This window comes from Lichenostomus cassidix, chromosome 1 (assembly GCF_008360975.1).
Source record: "Lichenostomus cassidix isolate B80296 chromosome 1, HeHo_3.0, whole genome shotgun sequence".
Lineage (NCBI taxonomy): Eukaryota > Metazoa > Chordata > Aves > Passeriformes > Meliphagidae > Lichenostomus > Lichenostomus cassidix.
The window spans coordinates 89,105,084-89,117,244 of NC_139479.1; the positions used below are offsets into that span (position 1 = coordinate 89,105,084).

Below are 12,161 nucleotides of genomic sequence, written 5' to 3' on the forward strand. Positions count from 1 at the left end.
CAACTTGGTCTCAGTTTCGGCTCCTTTACGTTCCTGCCCCATCACTTTAACACACAAAACAAACAACTCAGAGGAGCATCAGAAGTGAACATGGCATGGACTGAGCATCAAAGCCTTCGCTCTGGCACACTGCAGCCCCAGGTGACAGCACTTGAGCCCTAAGCTCAGATTGGCAGAATGTTGCTGTAGGATGCTGCAGGAGCAAGATGCAGCTTCTACGCATCACCTCCAATCCAACCTCCTCCTCTCATGGAAGCTCTGCCTGTTGCTTTAAAAGTCATTTGGAAATCCAGATCATTGGGAAGAGGGCAAAAGCATTTCTCTATGTTCACAGCACCAAGGCACATGCACAACTCCTAGGCCTGTCAGTCTTGTCCCACAGGAACACTCCCTCCTATTTTTAGACCAGACTTTATTCTCCCAAGTGACCTGTCCATCTTCTCTCCCAAGTAACCAAAGGAAGATTTAAATCTGGACAAAGCAGGGAAGCCAAGGAGAAAAGGCACTCTGCCCTGTCTCTAACAGCCACTTTGGACTCAGCTCACCCACTAATTTCAGTTCCACTTCCCACTGTGAGAGTGAGTCAGCAAAGTAAATGTACCACACCAGGCGTGGTTCCTCCAGCTACTGCCTCCACTAGATAGTGAGGATGTGGAAGGGAAGGTGTGCCACGGGATTAAAAAAACCCCTGAACCACACAAGCTAGACATAAGACGGATAACAGTAGGAAAGAAGCATGGGTTTGGCAGGGTATTTAAAGACAAATGGCAAAGACAGATCGCTGGGCAATTCCATCCAGTTTCTTGGTTGGGAAAAGGAATGGGGAGTAATGAAGAAGGCAAGATCCAGGCATGCTTGGGAGGGAAGGAAATTCCAATGGGTGAGGAGAAAAACAAAAAACCAAACCCCAGAGAAAGCCAGTGTGTCTGGTGATCTGGAAGACAGGGAAGATGCTAATTACCATTTTATAAGCATCAGTCAGACACACCCTGAAGAGACAATAGATGAAGAAACAGCATGTGGGTAGGATATGATTCCTCCCCAGACAAAAGGACGTGGCTGCAACATGCAGTGCCAGGTATGTGAAAGTGGCAATGGATTACAAGGGAGAGGACAGGACACAGAAGCAGCAGGTGCCTCTGGGAGGAAAGCTGTAAACTGAAGGAACTGTGCTCCTCTCTCCCTTCACAGGGATGCTGTTCTGCTGTCCTCCCTGCACAGCAACCCAGTTCTCTACTCTCCAGGTCCATACCAAGTACAGCACCTACACCATGCTTGGGAACATTCCAAACACCAGAATTTAACTTCCACCTCTCACCAGGTCAGCTTAGAAAGCAGCTTCTAAACTGCCTTCAGCACATTAAACCTCAGCTGCAGCACCAACAGCACTCCCAGGGACTTCTGGTCTCACCTGGCTGAGACTGTGCCTCCTTGTCTTAGACAGTGATTCCTTGTCAGCAGCCTGGAGCTCTTCCACAGCCTTGGACAGGTCCCTTCAGCTTACCCAAACTCCCCAACACACAGGCCTTTCCCACTTCTCCAGTGCCTTAAGACCTGCTCCTGTTTCACAGCAGGATCCATCCCAAATGATATAAAATTAGAACATATTTACAGACATTTTTATAGTTCCGTGTTCATGTTGTGAAAAAAGCCTTTCACATATATTCCACATACAGGGATACACGTGGAACTTAGTGGCTGACAATGCAGGTCTAAGAATTCAAATGCCCCCAGGTCCTCAGCACAAATATTAAGCCAATTAATGCTAGTCAGAGTGAAGTTCCACTGCTGATCCTTGAAACACACCTCAGTTATACTACCATGCCTATCTGATGGTATGTAGCAGACTGGAGAAACTGAAAAAGCTCAGCATCAAAAAAGGAATAACATCAAGAACCTTTCAATGCTGCCAAAACAATGTCCTCCCTTCTTCCAGGAGAGAGGTACAAATGACCTCATCACCAACACTTTGATCTACTTTGCAGGCACTAAATATTTAATCAAAATGAAAAGACTCCTACACTTCAGCAGAAAGCAAGAACTCCCAGTACCCTCTGTCCATATGACAAAAGCTTCCATCTTTCACTGGTAGCTTCTTAGATGCAGATCTGTTTTTGTGAGGCTGCAGTTTGTGGAAATGTGGGTGTAGCACAAAGTAAACTGAATCCAATGCCAACACAAATATAATAAACACCAGTACCTAACTCTGTAAGTCATTCATTCACCTGGCTGTCTGCAACTTTCAGTTAAAAACAAATTAACTTTAAAGTTCAATTAAGACATTAAAAGGCCCCATGTTTAAACCTGGCAGAGGAATTCTTCAAGCATAAGAGCTGACATACTCAAAAGTGCCTTGTTTAAAAATCAACAGACCTAGCCTCAGGAACATTAGCCTGGTAGCCAGGTCCAGGCAAGCCTTGGCCTTCCTCCACCCCTTTAAAAGGCAGCTCCTCAGGGTAGGGGTCAGGACCAGGTTTAGAGCAGCTGGCTTCAAAGGCTCTCTCTTGTGAGGGCAGAGAGGAAGCTCTAACACCTTTCCTCAGCACCAGAGACTCTATGTGAGCTACCAGGGAAGGTAGCTCCAGGACAGAAGGTACTCGACTGACAGCCTGTCCTTTGCCTGGCCTGGGGCCTGTGCTGTTCACTCAAAGCTGTCACAAAGCAGAGAAGAGACCTTACCATGCTCAGGACTCAATCTCCCAGCCGAAGCCTTCCTCTGAACCCTGAAAAGCAACAGACAGCACTCATGAGACAGCCAACAAATCTCACCACCTGCCAGCCATGGCAGGATTATCTAGGACATCAATAGGTAAACATGGCGCAAGCTCTAAACAAACAAATAAAACCAAGAAAAATAAGCACAAAAGAAACAAACACACCCAACAACAAAAAAAGATAAATACTGTTTGGACTAGACACAATTCAGCCATAACTGCTTGCTGTCCACCTCTCTAACTCCCAAAGCAACAGAGGGCTTTTTTTACACCCTCAACTATCCACCACATGTAGGACAACCATTTTCATGACTTATCCCATCCTACACTGCTCAGCATGTTGGGAGAGACCCTCATACCACTTTTCTAGACCCAGCTTCCCTGCTCAGGGGACCAAGTATGTCTGAACCTAGTGAAGGGGCAGCAGGAGCTAGAGGCACTCATCAGCATGATGCTTAAGAAGCCTGTATCACCTCCATCAATGCAGATATCCAGCTGGAGATGGTAAAAAAAAAACCCAAACCAAAAAACAAAAAAAAAATTACCAACATATTCCCACAACACAGAAAAATCAAAGCAAATAAGAGCACACACTTAGTCATTTCATTGTATTGTTCCAGTGAAATGCTGTTTCAGTGATGTGTCTTGCAGTCAAGCCATGTCCATGCACACATTCTTCTCAACACAAGCCCAGACACCAAAGTCTGGGACAGGGGAGGCAAGTAAGGAAGGAAACCAATAGTCTTGGGACCCCAAGGCCCTATTTGTGTCACAGCCACTTATTGCAGTACTCAGTCCAGCAAGAAAGTACCTTGGTTCCTCAATGCTCTGGCACTCCATAACCCAGACTGAGCCCTCCACAATTCCCACCTGCTGCCCAGTGTCCTCATGTAAAGAAACACAGGGGTGGGGCACTACAAAATGTAGAGGGCAGACCCTTAGGTTTTCAAACTTCCCATGGTCCCCACAGGAGAGGATGAAGTACTTTCTGGCTGATAGTCAGTTGGAGCCCACTGAGGAGTCATGGACTTCCTCAGCTGCTCTGTTTAGATGCTTGCCACCCCACTCACCCCAAATCTTCTGCAGGGTGTGGTGGCCCTGAGGATGATAAGAAACAGAAAGGCTGTTCTTGTATAACCCTTCAACTCACCTAATGTAGTGCACAAAAGCAACAACCACTGAGCCCAGGTAAAAGGAGAGGAAACCCAGGAAGCTGAAGAACATGGCCTGGACATAAACAGACTCTGAGGAAAGAGAAGGGATCAGTCAGCTCACAGAGCAGGAACAGCACTTCTCAGGCCCAGTACTCCTGTCCTGCTCTTCCCCATACCACCTGGTAACAATGCCCAGCCCCCAACAGCCCTTCCAAGCCCATTTGCTTTCTTCAGAAGGAATTGACAGAGCCTGTTGCAGGATCTTCCCCCATTTCTTTACCCCCAGTGCTAGCTGGTATGCCACACAGCCCCTCCTGGAAGGGACCAGGGCTCCAGGTAGTTTCGTCTCCTTTGCTGGTGCTTTCTGCAACATTCCTTCAGAGGCTGCTGGCCCAGTCAAACCCCTCTATTCAGAAGTGCCACGTTCCCCTGTAAAGTTGCATTGCTCTGCCCAAGACACTGACTTTTAATAGAAGGCACAATTGTCACTTGAAGGTTCTTTGTCCGCTGCAGGTTCCAGGTACGGTTGACATTCCCTGTGAGATGCAAAGCATACAGCAAATATAAAAACAATCAACATTAATGATATCTGACCCTGATCTTGGTTCTCTGAACTTGCAAAAACAACAACGGCTGGCTTTTCACTAAAATCTGTGTGTGGTTTTGCTTTAAACCATTCTCTGATCTGTCAATATACAGCCTTTCCCAAATGTCTCCCCTCTCCTCCCTAGTCACAACCTGTTTTCAGACTAGAAATCCCTGCTTGAGCCTTCCGTATATTGCTTAAGCCTGGATGTCTGAATCCCAAAGGCAGCTCATCTCCTATTCATCTAATCCCCAAGGGGAGAGATTCTCTCAGGTAGTGGCAGTCCATTTTTGCCTTTGGCCAAATCTCTGTAAGTAAAACATTTCTGTGCAGGATGCCACTCTAGAAACTTCCTCTGTTTCTGCAGGGCTTAGCACACCTGGCCAGTACTGCTCTGCTGACAGCATCAGGATAAGAGAATGACACCCTGAAGGGGACAGTTCTTTCTTTTTGTGGGAAAATTGGGTCAGAAAGGTGGCAGGGGAGCAGTAAAAAGCTGTTGAAGTAGCCCAATATATCTGTTGGTTGCAGTCTTGCTTCTCCTACAGGGAGGAAATCTCGATGCTTTGAGAACAGGAATGTCCAGATACAGCCACCATGACTGGTGGAGACTCTGCTTTTTCCACTGCCCAGAAAGTGGATGTGGTGTTTTCTGGCTGGAAAAGACACCACAACAAGTATTTTGTAAAATGCTTCTCCCAAAATTACCAATTTTTCCTGTTCCCCCAAATTCAGGGCTGTCACAGATGCCAAGATAGCAGTGGGAGAAGATGCTCTCTGCAGGAACTGAGCCTCCAGGGAGCCAGGAGGATAATACAGCAGCAGGGAGCAGGGGTGAGAACCAAACAAAAAGCTGTAAGCAGCATTGCCTGGATGTCTCCAGTGTCTCCCAAGGCATCAGTAATGCCTCTGAAAAGCACATAGCCCCAGAATGTCAGGCACTGTACTAGTCAGCCATCTCCTGCATTTATCAAGATTTTTAACCTGCCCAACAATATCAGATTTATACTTCACTCTTCCTCACAGCTACCTGGATAAGACAGACCTACATAGTCACCCCATGGCATCCCACAGAAGGTCCCAAAGGACACCCACTGCTCCATCACTCAGATGCAGCAATCAAATCCACCTCCCAGAAAAACTTACCATGAATTGATGAAGGCACAGAACCCCCACAGGCATAATCCTCCGGCTTGATGACAAACACAACGAAGAACTGCTCACCTGGGAAATCCTTTCTCTGCACAGAAAGATGGAAGACAGAATCCATGAGACACAAAGACTCTCCTTCCAACAGGCCAGAGATCAGGTTTTAATTGCTACACAGGCACAAGAAAACACTAGGACACAAATCAGCATCTCACCTGCACTGTTATGGCTGCCTGCTTTGTCATAGACTGGTAAACACCATTGAACTCCACGTTATGGTCCAGGTCATACACTGGGCACTAAAACACACACAGCAAAGGGTTAAACCAGGGACAACATCCAAACTATTTTCAAAGGAAGCCAGCTGGAAAACACAGTGCAGAACAGCAAGAAAAAGCCCCAGTTGGGGTATTAAAGGGAACAAAACATCTTGCATTTCTGCCTGCTCCCCACAATGCAAGTCCCTGCATTATTCAGGGAGGTGGGAAAAGAGAATAAACATGGGGTTATTTCCCAGCTGCAAACAACAGCCAACCTCCATGGCAGGCAACACCCCAGGAAAGGGGATGAAATACACAGAAAGGAAATCAAATTGGAAAGGAAGAAAGACATTATGTCTGAAAATCAGAACTTCCCCAGGCTGCCTTGAGCCACGGGAGAGTCAAGGGAACAGCACTGTTCCCTCCCTCAGCCACCAGCATCCCATCCAATGCCACTTCATGGAGAGACACACCCACATCACAGGGCAGCAGGGAACCTCAGAAGGGAGACATAACATATCCCCTATGTGGAGTGTGTTCCCTATGGACAGGCTAGAAAGGAATAGCTTGTTCACAAATTTGCAATAAAAATCTCTCTGTGAGTGGCTGGAACTTAGATTCTCTGTGTTAACCTCCTTCCCACAGAATTTTCATTCCTCTTTCAGGGGCTCCCTTCACCACCACCACGGCAAAGCCCTGACTTGGGCTTTTCCCTCTGCAGGGCACAGACCTCTCACAGCTGGACACAGCTCCAGCAGGCAGCTCCTTACCCTTCTCTGCTCAGACTTACCACAATATCCTGGACAGAGACAACTGAGCACGGGTAGGCTGCATCAGACACCACGTTAATAATGACTGAGTCAACATCCTGAGGAAATTTGTACAGAAAATACTGCAGAGAAAGCAGAGTACAAGAGTTATGATCCAGAAATCATCCCTAGCAGTATCTTCAGCACCCTCCTAAGCTACCTGAACAGCCCTAGATGGGCTTTGGGGTTGGATATGGATAGCTTTCACAAAAAAATCAAATTTCAAATACCAGGACCTTACACTACAAAGGTGCTCCAAAACAATCACCTAAGCCTTTTCCAACTGTAGAGCTCCCTTTCTGGCACACAAACCTTTATGCTGGGCAAGGGGCAGCTACTTCCTATTTGCCTTCCCCCACGCCATTCCCAGGAATTAGGGCCCCCAAGTGGAAGGGCAGGGACAAGCAGAAAATCACCCTAGCCTTTTCCAAATTGCCCATTTCTACTAAAGCATTTATTCTCATCATCCCTCTCCAAGCAGGGTCCCTTCCCTGCTGAAGGAGCTGAAGGAGCACTGGCTCCAACCACAAGTCCTACAAACCGCAAATTCACCAAGCTCTCCTTAGCACAGCACATTTTACCTGTACCAAGAAAGGTACACTGGCAGACTGAGCTCCTTGGTTTCCCAGGGACACCTTTTCCCCTTGTAAAGTTTTAGGTGCATGAGGACCACCTTTTAGCTCATGAGGACTCTTCTATAATGTTCTTTAAGCCACACTTGCACCAGAGTACAGAATTAACGCAAGGGCATTGAGGACAGCAGTTCTCTGCTGCACAGACTGCAAGTGTTATAAACACATCAAGCCAACACTTCTGACCTAGACAAGCATATCCAATTTCTGCTTTTGCCCTCAGGCACAAATTGGGTTCCAGACAACATCTCCTTCAATTGTTATGTCTTTTTCCAACATCCATCTATATTTTGAATCATCCTTTTTTATTCTTCCCCCTGCAGAGTGCTTAATACTTTGATTTACAAAAATCTCACCCTTGTATCAATTAAGAAGCAGTCTTCTACTCCGTACATCTCCATACATTTCATATCCTATACACTCTACATACAAATTACAAAATCCTAAGTAATGAGTGTTTATAAAGAGTCACCATCATTCCCTATGCCTCTATAATATAAAATACTGCAGGTATCTGCAAACCAGATTAAGACACTTGACAGCAAAAAAGATTAGCTGGGATGGCTGGTAATAGGAAACCTAAAATTAAATGGCGTTACTAACAGTGAAAGCAACAATGAAAACAGAGTCCCAGGCAGCCTGGGTAAATTAGACACCTTCCCAGCTCTACAAGTTCCTGTGTCTTTATAGTTACCTCCAACAGCATTTTTGTTCAAGAGAGGATTTGTATCTGCAGGGCTCTAAGCAAAGCTGTTCAGCTGGAGGTGCTGCTCATGTGTTTCCTTCTGAACTAACAAACGGACATGTCAGGCATTTCATTTATCACCTTGCAGCCTGACCTGCTGCCCTGAGCAAGGAATAGCAGTCTCAGTTCTGCTGCACCTTTACAGCTTCTTTACTTCTGTACTTCTTTTTTTTCCAGTAAAGACTGCATCTTGACAAGTCATGCTCAGGCAAGTGAGCCGGAACTGGCAGGAACAAGACACTGGTGTGCATCACCCCACAGAAGTGCAGCAATGGCCTCTGGACTTCTGTACACTTCTGCCTGCTCATGGGTTTTAGGAGGACCCAAATGTGCCCTCAGAGTAAATGAAGCACTCTTACCTCTTCACCATATCCACAGAAAATTCAACAGTAAGGAAGTTTCCCTGCATCCTAAGAGGGAAACTACCTAGTCATAGAAGACTTGCTATTTCTAACAAAAGATCTCATCAATCACTTGGATGTGGCAAGACATACAAAGCAGTCTACACAGGATTCCTCCTTACCTGTGGCTGGGAAGGGCTGGCAGTGAAGTTAAAGGCTTTGTTGGTCCTAGAAAATAAATGCCAGAATGTTGAAGTCTAAAACTTTCAGAGCTGGAACACACACAAAGTACCCTCGGATTTAAAAAAAGAAAATATTTTCTTTTTTTTTTTTTCCCTGGGAAGGAAAAATAAGGGGATAGCATGCAGATGGACCAAATCCCTTAAGTGATGTTCAAGTCATAAATGAAGAAAATGCACTTGTATTCTCACATCCCAGCTTACTTAAGTTGGAAGTTCTCCAGCCTGGTGACTAGCAGCTCATACGCAATATTGAATGGTGCCATGGAAGCAACATCCACAAATATTATCTGGTCAGAGGGTCTTGTTTCAGGTGTTGGCTCAGAGGGACAGAGGGTCCGACTCACTTCTTGGTAATTGTAAGTCCTCTGATAGCTACAACAGCCAGGAGAAGGAGGGAAAGAAAAAGTTGGATGGGAAAGAAAGGGAGAGAGAGGGAGAGAGAGCACAAGAGAGACAGCAGTTAAAAAAATTATTCAGCTGTACTAAGAATGGTATAATTTTTCCCCTGCTTGCATAACTGAAATTCTCATTTCAAAGGCTAGGAGCATTCAGCTTTTTATTCAGCATTCAAACTCCACCTCTGTTGCCTCTTGCAGTCTGCACAAGGGTCTGGTCACCCCCAACATTTCACTTCCCTCGGGGATGCAAGTGACAGCTGTGGATCTCTAACATCTGCCATTTAGTGGAAGGACAGAAAGCAGTGACAGCCACCACTGTACCCATTGCCTGCACCAGGCAAAACACTGCAAGGTATCTGCTGCTGGCACCAGGAATTCAGTCACAGGATGAAGTTTCTCATCTTACATGGCCTAAGGTGCCTGCAAATTCCCTGTATTTGAAGCCAAACGAGCACTGGGATTGACAAAGATAGAAAGCAGCATTGCTTTCACACAGAAACAGCCCCTAAACAGCCACCCTCTAGAATAAACTTAACTTAGGTATTCCTGAGGTGAGAAACAGAAGCTCTTTTTCCTCAAATGCACTGTAACACAGAAGTTAGAGTGCTCTTTCAAGAGCCTGTTTAAACCCTGCTCCAAACTAGAGCCCAGGAACTTCCTGCACACATGGAAGACAAGTGTGGAATGACAACAATGACGTGTGGTAGATCCACTGAGTGGTGACACAGGAACATCCCCTGCAGAAAAGCTTCCTGGTACTCTGTGCTCATACTCGAGAGGCTAAGAGCCAAGAGCAGGCTGCCAAGTAAGAGGTTACCTATCAAATCCTGGTCTTCCTACACCCAGCTGGCAGTGAGCAAGCACACCCTGCAACCAAGTCTACACAGGTTACAAGACGCAGCACTCAAGGGAGGCTGCTGATGAGTACAGCTGGTAGACAAGTGTGTTCCAAAGAAGGGACTCCAGTACTTACAGGCCTCGAAAAATGAGTGGGACCTGCCATGACAGCACTCCCTTCTGCTGGCGGACTACGAACAGGACGGGGTATCGGAGGTTCTCGGAGCTGCTGTTCACATATACCCGCACTGCATCTACCTGTGGGAACACAGAGTACAGGGAAGTATGAGCTGAAGGTAGAGAGCAAGCCAGCTCCAAATCTAGGTGGGAGAAACCTCTCCCCCTTCCTGACCTAGGTGCTGACCATGTGTACACAGAGATCAGTGTTTGTCACTTAGACTGATTATTTGGATCCAGAGATCATTTACAGAAATGCCTCTGCTGACGCTGTAGTCCAGAATTACAGCCCTATGCCCAGGTCAGAGGTGACTGTCAGACAGGATACAGTGGACAAATGCAGAATACCTAAGAGGAAGAGAGTTCAGTAGCTTCTGCTGGGAGCAACCTGAATAACTTGTCTTACAAAAACCAACCAAACACACTCAGACACACAAGCCAAAGACCCAAAGCTACAACTAAGAATTTTCTTGCTGGGACTCTTATGTACCTAACTCAATCAACATTACTGGGAAAGTCACAAAGATGACATCAATAGCCAAGGATGAAAAAGCAGGTTAGCAGCTGGCTCTCATGTAAACAATTCCAGGATAACCATAATCCCACGTAACAAAACAGGAATACACTGCTGACTGCCCTCAAGTGGACAAGAAAGGTTGCTTGTGAGAAAGGCAGCAACTGAAATTTCTCATTACAATTTCTGGCCACCACACAATTGCAGAGGTAGGACAGCTGTGGCATAGAACATCCTCAGTTCACTATTTGAGAGGCAAGCAGTTTGTCTGTACCACATGGAAATGTCACCCTTTCCATTTAGAAAGAGCATCGCTTCAGCAGAACCGCAGACACTGATCAAGAAAACAAAATATGAGAATGCATAACTCATCATAAGAAACAGTACATCTCAATTAGAGGCCTTGAAATAATGAAAGTATATTAAGTAGATAATATATATACATTTTGAACCCACCACATCTTGAAAGATTATAATGGACTCTCACCAGATCAGTAAAAGACTTTGCATAGATATTTTAACTTTATATTCTGCAAAAAGAGTAAAGTTAGAAGAGGGTGCCACCCTCTCAAAAGAACATACAGAATCAGCAAGGTCGAAGAAGCAAAGCTATCAGAGACAGCAGCTTATTCTTACCCTGAGGACACCAGTTTCAGAGAAAGGACTTGCATCTGCAACTGCAAGTCTAAAAGAAAATTTCCTATTTACTCTTGTTTAGTGATTCAAAGCTCACATGGGAGTTTAGCCTACTAGAACAAAACACCTTCCTGAAAGACATCATTATCAGTTTTCCTGACATTATCACCATAGTACAGAGGTAACAGCCACCAATTCCTAAAAAATAAAAAGTCTTCAACAAAAAAATAAAACCATAAATAATTTAATTAAAACCCCCTTGAAACAGAAGGGCAGACACTAGAATCTTTTCCCATTGCCTTCTGTCTTCTAAACCTTTGCAAAGCCCTTTTGGCCTGCTTTCCAGTTTTTCCTTCCACTCACAAAAACTACATATGCAATTTTGTTTCCAAGTATATTTCACCATAAGGTGCTAAAACAGAGTTAAGAAAAACAGCACCACAAAGCAAAACACATGAGGAACACCTGAAGGGTGTCACCACAGTGGCCACCATGACACAGCCTTGGAAGGTAACTCAGTGGCTTCCTCAGCCTCTGTAGCTGCCCTGAGGGAGCCGAGCCAGCACATGTCGGTATAACTTGGAAACACAGGGACTGTGCTGAACAAGCTGCTGGTTGTTTGTTGGTGTTTGCTGAGACAAGGAATGAGGACACAAATGAAGGGACTGGAACTGAACAAGAAAATAAATCTAAGGAGCATGAAGACACAATGGCCAAGCCAGTCTCCTGAAAGGACATTCCCCACCCATGAGGAAAACAACTATCATCGAAGAAAGGACACATTTCAGCTACCTGTCCAGCAGCTTTTTGCCATAAAACAGATCAAGCAAGCCCACCTCCACAGGTGAAGTGATTCTCACTTGCCTCAGGTTGGACGTGGCTCTGTGAACCCTCCAGGGCTCAGCACATCAGCTCAATGTGATGGGGAGCTCACACCAAACTCACAGCAAACAGCACTACTGGCTTA

At 45.7% G+C, this 12,161-nt stretch overlaps 1 protein-coding gene across 2 annotated transcripts in view; it reads right to left on the reverse strand.

The window, feature by feature from the left end:
• Window positions 1–12,161, reverse strand: part of SIDT1 (SID1 transmembrane family member 1) — a 39,214-nt gene that overhangs the window by 14,912 nt on the left and 12,141 nt on the right. For both annotated transcript variants that reach the window (XM_085069905.1, XM_085069913.1), the window contains exons 2-10: window positions 10,004–10,125; window positions 8,834–9,004; window positions 8,573–8,618; window positions 6,654–6,755; window positions 5,819–5,902; window positions 5,601–5,694; window positions 4,333–4,404; window positions 3,865–3,958; window positions 2,680–2,723 (exon numbers count right to left, since the gene is read on the reverse strand). In XM_085069905.1, coding sequence (XP_084926031.1) covers window positions 2,680–2,723; window positions 3,865–3,958; window positions 4,333–4,404; window positions 5,601–5,694; window positions 5,819–5,902; window positions 6,654–6,755; window positions 8,573–8,618; window positions 8,834–9,004; window positions 10,004–10,125 — 829 coding nt within the window. The remainder of the gene's footprint in view (window positions 1–2,679; window positions 2,724–3,864; window positions 3,959–4,332; window positions 4,405–5,600; window positions 5,695–5,818; window positions 5,903–6,653; window positions 6,756–8,572; window positions 8,619–8,833; window positions 9,005–10,003; window positions 10,126–12,161) is intronic.